General features: G+C 32.4%; 1 protein-coding gene across 5 annotated transcripts in view; it reads left to right on the plus strand.

The window, feature by feature from the left end:
- The window catches only part of LOC106462876 (chromodomain-helicase-DNA-binding protein 7-like), a 167453-nt gene that overhangs the window by 55122 nt on the left and 99845 nt on the right, over window positions 1-12486 (plus strand). For all 5 annotated transcript variants that reach the window (XM_022390278.1, XM_022390280.1, XM_013922841.2 and 2 more), the window contains 5 exons: window positions 4401-4466; window positions 7396-7469; window positions 8846-8966; window positions 9590-10285; window positions 10582-10709. In XM_022390278.1, coding sequence (XP_022245986.1) covers window positions 4401-4466; window positions 7396-7469; window positions 8846-8966; window positions 9590-10285; window positions 10582-10709 — 1085 coding nt within the window. The remainder of the gene's footprint in view (window positions 1-4400; window positions 4467-7395; window positions 7470-8845; window positions 8967-9589; window positions 10286-10581; window positions 10710-12486) is intronic.

Here is a 12486-nt window from a genome sequence, read left to right on the forward strand (position 1 = left end):
CCCAAAGGATCAACGAACTCCACGAAGCAAAAGGAAGATCTTCTAGATATTAATTAAATTATAAATATATGAATTCATGTGAATATGACTGAAAATTTTCATTTTTTCTGAAAAGGTGGTGTCTATTTACTTGTGACCACACTGTGTATATAGTATCAATATTTGGAATTAAGTTTTCTAAAAAAATTGAGTTAAACAATTTTGTACTTTAGAATGTTTCATTGACAATAACTCATAATATTGCACATGTAAGGATTTTTGAGAATAGGGCACTATTTGTTATTCATGAGTCTGCAAAAATGGTTGAACTTGCATCAATGAATCACTGAGTAAATTAGGTTTACCTAATGATATGATTTAGTGCATTGGATATCTGAGAAATATATTAGGAAAACTTATTTTTTGTCAAGCAACAAACAAGATGCTAGAGATAGGAACAAATAAAGACTCAAGTTAATTATGAACCTATACAGCCTGGCAGAATTGGATTGGTTTTGAAAATTACACTTTCAAACAGTAGTATGGTCTCGAGAAGGAGGTATTAGTTAATTGTGTAGTGATAGAATGGTTTAGTAGAGATGTATTAGTAAATGACAATTATGTTTGCATACTGTAATGTATTTGTCTGTGCCATTTACTGTAACCTCTGAGAGTGATTGTACATTATGATGGTGTAGGAGGAATACAATTATAAGCATTGTGTATGTTTTATCAGCATGTCTAATTCCATGTATGAAGTGTCCTGTATGTACCAATAGAATTTACAATGTAGTTATTTGTAAATATAAGTAACTTAGCAATCTCATGAAAGAGCAAAAGTTGCATAAACCTAAAAACATTTTCTATGACATTATCTATCCCTAAATGTATGGTCACATTAATTGAAAGATTTCAGTACTTTTGATATAAATGAATTTAAAACACACAGTTTCAAAGCATGGAAAAATAATACAGCATGCTCTCCTCAACATTGTTGGATGTTTTTATTAATGTGTGCAGGTGTGTTTTAGATACTGGAAATGAGTACTGCAATATTGGTTAACAACTGAAAGTTTTGTTCATTTTTTATTACAACATCAGAAAATATTTAATAAATATTTGACACATGAAAAGTGTATTTGTTGATGAATTTTCCATTTTACAACAATGAACATCAATATGTATTAAAAGTAAAAAAACATAATCACATTTGTTAAAATATAAAGTGTTATTTATGCTGTAACAACATTTTTGTGATGTAAGTTAGAATTAAATACTGATTGGTACATGCTATTATATACAAATGAATAAACTACTTTTGTTGTGTAGGTTCTAGTAAAATATCAGTAATTCAAGAACAGTGTGACCAATCATACTGAAATGTTGCAAGGTAACATTTAAGCAAACTGTGACTCTCAATGTAGTGTCTGTTTTGTCTCTATTAAAAATACATGAATAGTTTTCAGCAATTATTATTTAGTATAGATAAGGATATATTACAAGCATAGATCAAATGCCAGGGAATATCATTTAATTCTGGGTATAGTCAGAATTTTATTCTGCACCTGAGGTCAGAACCATGTATCTAAACAAATTGTTTGAAATCTTTGAGTCTTAGAACAATATGAAATCAAATATCCTGAAAACGTCCCTTCTTCTCTGACAAATGTGAATAAAACATTTGAAGAGTTGTAAATTGTTAATAAAATTTCAGTTTTTATCTCAATTTGTTGCTTCTGTACAGCAATACCAGTTCAAAATGTTTATTGTTATGATTTATAATCATAAGGAGTGTTTGTGTACTGTGTACTCTCGCAGATTATTCCAGCTGATCCGATCCACGGGACCTAGAAAGCTTGGGGTGAGCGAGACCGTCTGTGAGAAGAACGGTACTCTCATCACTAACAGAGGCCGCCGTCTGGAGCGCTGGGCGGAACACTTTAAAGATCAGTTTAGCTGGCCAAGCGTGAGCACCCCGCTGGAGATGTCTTTGCAAACGGATGTCTGGACCACCAATTTAGAACTGCCCACTGAGGAAGAAATTGTAAGCTGCATCAACTCTATGAAGCGCTTCAAGCCTGCCGGACCTGACGAGGTATCCCCAGCTCTTTTCAAAGACGGTCTGGGCATCTTAAACCCAGAACTCGTGCGCTTGTTCAAGGTAATCTGGGAGGAGGAAAGCGTTCCGGAAGCATGGGGTGACTCGATTATCATCCCAGTGTACAAGAAAGGCACGCGTGGTGATTGTGCCTACCACCGGGGCATTAGCCTTACACCAGTTATAAGCAGGCTGTTAGCCGCTCTTTTACTGTGCCGACTCACCTCAGATAGAGAAAAGGGTATAAGAGAGGAGCAAGCGGGATTCAGACCCGGTAGGGGCTGCATTGACCACATCTTCACCCTTCGACAGATCCTACAGCAGAGACATGCGTACAGACAACCGACCATCGCCGTATTCTTGGACTTCAGGGGAGCATTTGACTCGGTAGATAGACAGGCCCTTTTTGCGACACTACTGTAAAAAGGAATGCCATGCAAATACGTGAATATCATACGGGCCCTGTATGGACAAACGGTGGCCCGAGTGAGGGTGTACAACGAGCTGTCACCTAGTTTTACAACCATGAGCGGAGTGAGGCAAGGATGCCCACTCTCCCCGTTCCTCTTCAACTTCGTAATAGATACAATCATGGAGGAGTGCAGGAAAGATTCGCCATTCTCTGGGGTCCGGATTTATTCTGATGACGCAGTTCTTGATTTAGATTATGCCGACGACATCGTTCTTCTTTTTGAATCACAGGATACCGCTCAGCGGACCCTGGACAACCTACTGCGTAGTATACCCTCCTTTGGGATGCAATTCGCTCCCTCAAAATGTAAAGTGTTACTTCAGAATATTGTTGCACTAGCGTCGCCCCTTGTGCTGGGAAACGAGGAATTGAGCGTGGTGGATCACTTCACTTACTTGGGAAGTTGCGTGAGCTCGGAGGGAAACCTGAAGCATGAAATAGATGCGAGAATCGCGAAGGCCAGAGCAACCTTCCATGACTTGAGACATCTTTGGCGTCACAAAGGGATTTCTCTTAAACTTAAGGGACGGGTGTACAGGACCACAGTAAGAGCCATTCTTCTCTACGGCTGTGAGACCTGGACCCTTCGAGTCGAAGATCTCGAACGTCTTCAGGTGTTCGATCATCGTTGCTTGCGTGGTATTGTGGCCATAGGTTGGCACCGGAGGATCCGAAACTCCACAGTCCGTGATCATATTCTAGGACCAGAGTCCGATTTAGGAACGCTCGTGAACTTGAGCAAACTAAGATGGCTCGGACATGTATTGCGTATGTCACCAAGCCGTTTCCCACATAGGACACTCTTTGCTACCCCCAATCTTAGCTGGCGTAGAGTACGTGGGGGCCAGGCATTGACCTGGAGCCGTCAGACAAAAAGGCTTACAAGTAGATTAGCTTCAGTTGGCAGGGTTAGACTCCCTGGATGGGGTCTGCGCGACGCCGCAGACCAATGGCTGTTAACGCTGCAGGATATGGTGAGAAACCGGGCTCAGTGGCGGTCATGCTGTAGGCATCTTATTGGTTTGTCTGCCTAATCTTGTCTGTCTGCCAGGTCCACTGGCGAGTGAGGCATGTTATGATGCGTGGCAGTGAAAGCCGCAAGGAAGCTGTCGCGCTGATGTCGCTGGACTCGCCCAGAGGACTTGTCCCTAGTGCTTGTGTATGCATGGCTTAGATGCTGTGCCCCCGCCTGTATGTGCTCCACCATTTCCGTATTCATGGCGTGTTAGATCCCACTTTTGTCCCCATTTTCTTGTAATAATAATTAATGATTGTGTGGCAGCTAAGCATCGGTAGAATTATCGATGTACTGCTGTCTATGATGATGATGTACTGTGCATGAAGGATAATAATAACAGTTTGTTTGATTGTAATATTTTAGTACATGGTTGTGTTTATTTTTGGAAATTCATTATAGAAATTAATAAGGTTGGGGATATGAAAACCACCAACTTGGAAAAAATATCTTAACATGAAATTTCCTATAAAAAAATAAACAGATTTGGTTAAAACTGATGCAACTTGATTTTGTGTTAAAACTTTCAGTTTAGATACAAGTTATATATATTTATAGAATATTTTAATTTTCTGAATAGGTACTGATAAGTAATAATTTATTGTAAGATTGAAATGAATGTTAAGGGTGTGATAATTTGTGGAACATCATTTTGATAACTGAGTTAATGATCATATCAATTTTATATTTAAACTTAAGAGAAAATATAATTTGCTTTATATGATCAGTGGATGTCATTCACTTCTAAAGGAAATTTCAACAATAGAAGCTATAACCAGGTTATCTCATTGTGTAGATTTTTATGACATCACATGCTTTAAAATTTTTTCTTGTAGGATGTAAACCATGAAGATACAATGGTTGTTGAGAAAGTGCTAACTTCAAGAATAGTAAAAAGAGAGGTAAGGCATGTTTATTATGTTGATTGGTTGTGTTTTGTTACAGATACTGTTTTTGCATATAATTCCAGTATTTGAAAAGTATTTTAGTCATCTCATTGTATGGATTTTTTTTCCCATAAATCCCTCATTAACAAGTCAGAGAATAGAACTTTGTACTTTTTAGGTAACTGTCTTTAGTTATGAAAATTGTATATTTAATTTGTAAACATGTGTAAGTAGTAAAATATTGTAATTTTACACATCTTAGTTAGATACAATAGTTTTTAAGCCTTGAATATATCAAAAAATCAAAATGTTTAAGATGAAGCACATCATCATTATAAAAAAAATTAGGAAGAAAAGTATTTCAAAAAATGTTCAAAGGATAACTAGAATACATTTTTTAGTTTTCTTTTTCAATGTGCTTATTTTCAAGAAATGCAATATTATCAAGTAACCTTTTTAAACAACGTTCATTCTGCTACGAAGTATAGTGAAAAGCGTGACAATAGTTTATACAAAATGTTTTAAAAGTTATTATAATGTATGGATCATTACGCATATATATATATATATATGTGTGTAATCCATTTGTCACTAGCGACAAAGTAATTTTGCTGTCTTCATGTCAGTGATTATGAGTTGAATTTTACTTAATTTTCATTCTGCGACAATAAAGTTGTCTTTTTCTTAAATTTACCTCAATTTATTTTGAATCATGCAATATCATTAAATTTCTCCACTTAGTGGTTTGACTTGACAGCTAAATTTGTTTTGGTTTGTCTTAAAATCAAAATAAACTTAAAAGCAGAGTAATTGGACGGTATACATTTTTGCCAGAATATTCTGCAGAATAAATCATACTAATAGCTCATGTAATACAGTTTTGAAAGTGAAGATTCTGTAATCAAAATAACTGTTTTGTTATGTAAGTGACAATTTTTATTTCAATACTTTACTTATGCATTTAAAAGGGGCCTGTGACTGTGTTGATAGTGGCTAATGATGTTTATTTTGAACTCGTGCATATAATTAGTGTTGTGGATCATTTGCTGAGTGACTTTTTTTATGGTCAAGACAATCAATATGGAGTAGGACTATTCAAGGTTACATCAACATGTGAATGTAGTGTGTTTCTGATTGTGAATATGAAGAGATTTATTGATAGTATGAAACATTTTATTCTCATTATCTTATGGTTTAAGTAATTAGTTATCTTGCTTGAGAATCTTGTATTCACATATCTATGTGTGATGGAAAGTAAAATGGACCATATGTCAAATAAAATGTAGATAAATTCAGGTAATGCCATATCTCTGTGTGTAGAAATTTTCAGTGTAATATATTCAAGTGTATACATTATCTGGGCAGTTAAAACATAAATAATTAAACACTATAACACAGTGATTTATGTTTAAAAATTGCAACCAAATAAAAAATGACTACCCTGAAATTTTATGAACAATTTGCTATTATAAATTTAAAAGTTAATTTAAATAATTTTAATTTTTTATTTTTATATAAACTCGTGGCTAATGATGCCAGTTATTTTAAATGTTACTAGCAGAGCTGCCTGCTATGTGGCAAAAAACACACGAATGATCCAGGAGTTGCATATCTTCTTTGTATTAATAATTATATTTCACATTATGAAATGAAAGAAAAAAAAGATATACAGAAACTTAAACAGTAGTTTAATGCTGTTTTTTACTTAATTCACAAGTGATTAAAGAGTTAGCAAAACATATTTACATATTTTACATTGAAACATGGCAGGACTGTATCATGCCATGAAAAAACTTTTCAAATGTCAAAATTAGGTGTATATGTATGATTACATTACTGAAAAACAAAGCGCCATTAAAAGATAGACTATATAAATATGGTAAAAAATATTGTTAATAACAAGGGTACTTAACTGAAAACATTGCATTCTAATCTTTATAAGTACATAAATAAGAAAAGTGCATTTAGTTATCCATACTGATGGCCAGGTTGATTTTTAGTTTAGCTTTTAGTACTTATTTAGTTTAACTTATTCTGATTGGAAAGTTATTAATTCACTGAAATTTGTTCTGTTGATTTGAAAAGTCATGCCATACATGTTTGAATATCTGACGCAACAAAAATTAAGCTTATTCTGCTTAGTCATTTGTATCTTAATATTAATATCAAGTTACATTTTTTTTTTTTAACTGTAAATGTAGCCAAAAATACTTCAAAGTTGACCCTAAGAAATTAATAGAATAAGGTATCAAACACATTTGTAAATGATGATAATTCATTTTGTTTTCATATTTATTCAACTAATATTTTAAGATCATTTGCCAATATTATCAAACTTTTAACTAAAAGAAAACCACTCTCTACTTTTCTTTAAATTTTTTATGATGACAACCACTGTCTAAATGAGTAATTTACAAGAAAATTGACAAGAGTGTAGCAATAACTGCCAGCTGAAAGTATGTATTCCTGTGAATACTGGAAAATTCACTGGAAATAAGCAAACATAATCAATGAAAGATGAAAAGAAATAAAGACGTGCATGTTTTACAGTTTTCAGTCCAAAACTATTACCATTTTGGTTAATAATATAGTATGTTTAATAAATAATGTGTGATTGTCAGAGTGTAGTATGAAAATTACATTAATTATAGTAGAAAGTGAAACATGTACAGGTTATGTACAATTTCTTTTGTGTACTACTGGGATTTTATTTGGTAAGCATAAAAGACCATGGTTTGTCTTTATAATGTTAAAATAATTACTGAAATAAAATGTTGGCTGATGTTTCAGATAAAGATTGATTGTATAATAGTATTACTGTGAAGACATGAAAAAACAAAAATACTGATGTATCTTTGGGCTGTTGGCTTTACTTGTTAATGAAACTAGTAACATGTACAGTAATATTGTTCAAAAAATAACTAAGTCAAACTATGACATTTAGGTTGTGACTGAAGAGCCAGAAGAACAAATACTAGAAGCGGATGTTGAAGAATTTTTTGTTAAGTACAAAGGACTGTAAGTAGCTCACTTCTCTGTTATGGTAGATCACTATTTTGTTTTTAATTCAAGGTTTTACGTTCCATAACTCTTAGCTGTTGTGTTCTTATAGCTAGTGTTTTAGGGGAAGTTTTTAGTGATCATTAATTCAGTACTTCTTAATCATATGTTGGTTTTAAATTATTTTTTGCTGTTGAAATGTTTTATTACAGAAATATTAAATAACGGATACCTAGTTAATTTTGTTTGTTAAATTTATAAAAGTCTTTATTAACAAGTAAGATGTAACATAAAGTGATTTTATATGTAGTTTCACCTTTTTCTTCTTTTTTTTATGATACCTCCAGAGCATTTGTTGACAATGAGAACTGGGTTTAGGTGTAATTGTTAGGCTAATTTTTGTGGTATGATAGATATATTGGCTTCAGAAAAATGATTTATGTTAATTTTTTTTACAAATATTTAACTATTAATTTCAAAATATTGAGTGTAATCATGAATATACCATTTCATATTCTTAATATTGTAAATTTCATTAGCTACTTAGCCACACTAACTATACGATATTTTTTAATTTTTGAGTATATGTTAAGCCTACCAAATGTTTTTTTTTTTGTTTGTTTGTTGTTCGGCAGTTTGAACCTGTTATTGGCTCTTTTTGGCTGCTATCTTCCAACCACACATCAAACATGTAGCACCTGAAAGAGCTCATCAGCAGACAGCTGTATGTGATGCATATTGTATACAAAGCAACTTGTGTCTTGGGGAATTGTTCTGAATAGAAAGAATCTGTCAATCAGAGAATGCATATATAAACAGTTATTGGTTTATACAGAACCAAAACTTGGTTTGTTTTGCTTTAATGTTAGAAAAAAAAGAAATCCAGGAAAATGCCCAAATGCAGATCCAACTGCGTGAATATGTTTTGGTGTTGTATACGTTTGCTAGACTTGTAATAGCCAACATGCTGTAATTCAAAACAAGTTAGTCAAATGAAAATATTTGTTTCCTGATTTACATAATATGAGACCAACAAACAAATACAGCAAACAAAAAGTAAAATTAGGCAAACGGTAGCAAACTGACAAACAAACTAAAGCCAGCACAACAAACATGCTGATAAAATTTGCCTGCATTCAGTACAGTGTGATTAGAAAAAAATAGCTGATGAGAAACATTGCTTTTATTGTTGTATGTTTAATAACGGTAACAACAGAATAGGAAAAAAATCATTGTGTACACATTTAGAAATATGTTTTATTTTTATATTTTGTTTTGAAAAGTTCTCCTTAAAACAAATTATTTTTTATTTCTTGAAATATTTTTACACAGGTGTTAGGTTACAGGTGAAACAATTTCAATACAAAGTTTTAATATATTTGACTTTCTTGAAGCTCATACATTCATTGTGAATGGAAAACTGCTGAAGAACTAGAGAGAGGAGACAGACGAGTATTGCAGAAACTAAAGAGGTTTAAACAGAAGAAGGAATCGACCAATAACTTTTTTGATTTTGTAAGGACTATTTATTGATAACTTTTGATAATTGTTTTTTAATTAAAATTCTCATTATGTTTTAGCCAATTGAAAAAATTCTGTAGTGAATATAAATAACGTTTTAATTTTTCTTGCATTTTAGAAGTTTAGTTCTGTGAAACATCCAATTCAGCATTTAAATTTTCTATAGGCATATAAAGATAAAACTGTTAAATGTAATGTATTTGAAATGCATTAAATTCTAGTGAAAAGTTGCACACTTTTGGCTCAGTAATATACTCCCATACCCAGTGCTGTTACATGTAGTTAATTGGAATTGGATGTGCTGTCTGCATATTACAATTTTCTTTCTGTTGCTCTGTTCACGTAGGATCTTTTATTATGGAGATGACTTTAAGAGTTTTAAAATTTACCCCTGAGCATTTTGCATTGGTTTCTGTCGAATACAGAATTTTTAAAACCATGAACTTTAAACACCATATTTTTATGGATCACCATTTTTTAGTGAGTAGTTTATTGACTTTATTTTGAGAGATCCCTTTGGAAATGTGTTTTTTAGTGTAAAAAAACGTCATTGAAAGTTCCTATATTTTTGTTATAAATATTAATTCTGATGGTAAAGTTATTGATCTAATTATCAGCTGGAAGAAGAGCCTTTTAATCCTGACTATGTGGAAGTGGATCGGGTTCTTGATGTGACGGAAACCAGTGAATTATTAGACATAACAGACGTAAGTGGAGAACTTCAAAAAGATGATGCAATAAATGCAGAAGATGTTAGTAAACAAGAAAATGAGATTAATGAAAAATCAGAGCTATCAGAAGATAGGGAAATAGACAAATATCTCTGTGAACATAAAACTGAAGAAGTTACTGAAATGAAAAAAGATAAGGATGATATTAAACTTGAAAACGATGAAGAAACCATCAAGCTTACAGAAAATAAGGAAAGTATTGAACTTGGGAAAAATAAGGAAACTGCAGAAAGTGAATTTGTTAAACTTGAAAATAATCCAGTATGGGTGCAAGAGAAGGAACTTATAAAAACAAATGGAGACAGCTGTAAAGAAGGAGCTGAAGTTGTTGCTGAAACAGGAGACAAACTAGAAGATGAGTCAGAAATGCCTACAGAAGAATCTGAACATCAAGAAGTAAAGGAAACAAATGAATCATCTGCACTTGAGGATAAACCAAAGAAAGTCCTACGACACTATTTAGTCAAGTGGCGAGGGTTGTCTTATGAAGATAGTACATGGGAATTGGAAGAAGATGTAGACCCTATAAAGATAGAACAGTTTTATCGTTTTCGTGAACCACCTCCAAAGGATAAATGGAAGGTATATCTTTAATTTTATTAATATTGGCAGTTACTTACGTTGTGTGTGCATGTTTGTTCATTCTGATTTTTCTTTCAATATCAAAATTTGAAATGCTTTAAAAAGCTGTTCTGGATTTAACTTTACATTGTCAGGTTAATTTGGAGGTATTTCCACAATAGTGTGAAGTAAATTGGTGTACAGCAACTTTCTTGTAAAGCAGAAGCAGATGTAAGTTATTAACAGGTTGATAACTATTAAAAATAATATGCTGCTTTATTGCTCCATCAGATAGTTGATTAAAATATGATTTTTAGCTTAAGAAGAAACCTAAGCCATCTGAGTGGAAAAAGATGGAGGAATCTCCTGTTTACAAGGGAGCTAACACCTTGCGAGAATATCAACTAGAAGGTCTTAGTTGGCTGACTTTTTGCTGGTATAATGGGTAGGTATACAAATATTTAGTTTTCAGTACTAACACTTTTGCTACAGATGTCAGTTTCTGCGTAGTCACAAGGGTTTAGTGAGTTACATTCAAAATGTAACTAAACTACTTTCTTGTTATGGTTTACGAATAGATTTGGCCTAAAAAAGTAGCTAATAATTCAAATTGTAACATCATATAACTTTTAAGTTGATAATATTATAAGACAGTATCAAATAATAATCCTCAATTTCCCCTAGTGTGAGAACTGTGACATTTACTCTCTAGGTACCCTCTTTTCTCTAATTTATTTACCACCCAAAAGAAGTACTTAATTTAAGGTAAATTACTTATTGTAATGTTGTCATCCATTGTTTTAAACCATTTGCAAAATATCAGAATAAACTTTTTATATATCAGACTGCTTTAATTATAAAGCAACAACAACAGAAGTGTGGATCTTACTACAAAGTAAAGATAGTAAGAAGGAAAAATATAAAATTCTTACCTGGTACTGGTACTAGTAGTATTATGTACAAATCACACAAGTTTATCATTCTAAATACTGAATCATATTTTATTGTGAACTAAGTACAAAATTACGCTAAATTATTGAACTTAAAACTACTAATTTAACTGCAAAAGAATATAAAAATCACAAATTCTTTCAGTTTAAAGTGCTAAGTCTAATTCCCGTAAAGACCATGCACTTGCAACTCGATAGATTTAACCCTAACGTTTGTGGATCATCTTCTTTCCTAAAAAGATAACTATTTTGAGTTAACTTCTCAGTATAATGATTAATATATATATATAGACATACGATACAGCATGACTTAAGCTACTGTAGAAAAATAATAAAAGTCACATACATCCCATGCTGTGTTTTCCAGAAGCAAATTGTCTAAGGTTTATAAAAATAGTACTATTGACCAATACAACATACAACCTGTACATAAAATGGCAGTTACTATAATAAGCACCCTTCTTGTTCATATTGTAGAATCCAGAGAACAATGTTTCATCACATGCTTTACTTATCTTATGATTTGTCAGATGTGAAATACTGGTACTGGTAGCAGTTGTAGTACGTACAAATCACACAAGTTTATCATTCTAAATACTGAATCATATTTTATTGTGAACTTTACTTATCTTATGATTTGTCAGGTGTGAAATACAACGATTGGAATAATATGGTACTGAAATTGACACCTTTGACTAGGATTGGCTAAAAGTTTTACAACTGAGGTTTAACATGCCCAGATGCTGTTTTATAAAGAAAACAGACTAGAAAAAGGTTTAGATACCAATGATAGATGGCAGGACCAGTGCTAAAGTGCAAGGAAAAAATGTTGAAAAAAATTTTTTTCTTAAGAGAGAGCTTATTTATAGTCTCAAACTTATTTTGGGATTTCTTTTATTAAACTTCTCTTCAAACTTCATTTAATAATACAATTTAATACAAATAATTGAATATTATGCTACTATTTATAAAAATAAAATCTGAAATCCAATAAAAGATAAGTTCTCTATAATATTTTCAATTCACAAATGTGATTTTGCCCTCATGGTAAGACAAAATGGCCCAGGTAGGTAAAGTGTTAATGCGCTTAGCTGAATTTTTAATGGCTTTAGTCGCATGGTTAGAAAGGCAGAAAAACTGTGATAATTGTGGAACATTATCTGCTTTTCGCATGTTATTATACTCTGTTCTTCGGTACATTATTTAATTAAAGAAAGTTATTTAGTGCAGTAGTACCATTTGGATATATATATATATATATATATATATATA

The sequence above is a fragment of the Limulus polyphemus genome, unplaced genomic scaffold (genome assembly GCF_000517525.1).
Source record: "Limulus polyphemus unplaced genomic scaffold, Limulus_polyphemus-2.1.2 Scaffold1273, whole genome shotgun sequence".
NCBI classification, from domain to species: domain Eukaryota; kingdom Metazoa; phylum Arthropoda; class Merostomata; order Xiphosura; family Limulidae; genus Limulus; species Limulus polyphemus.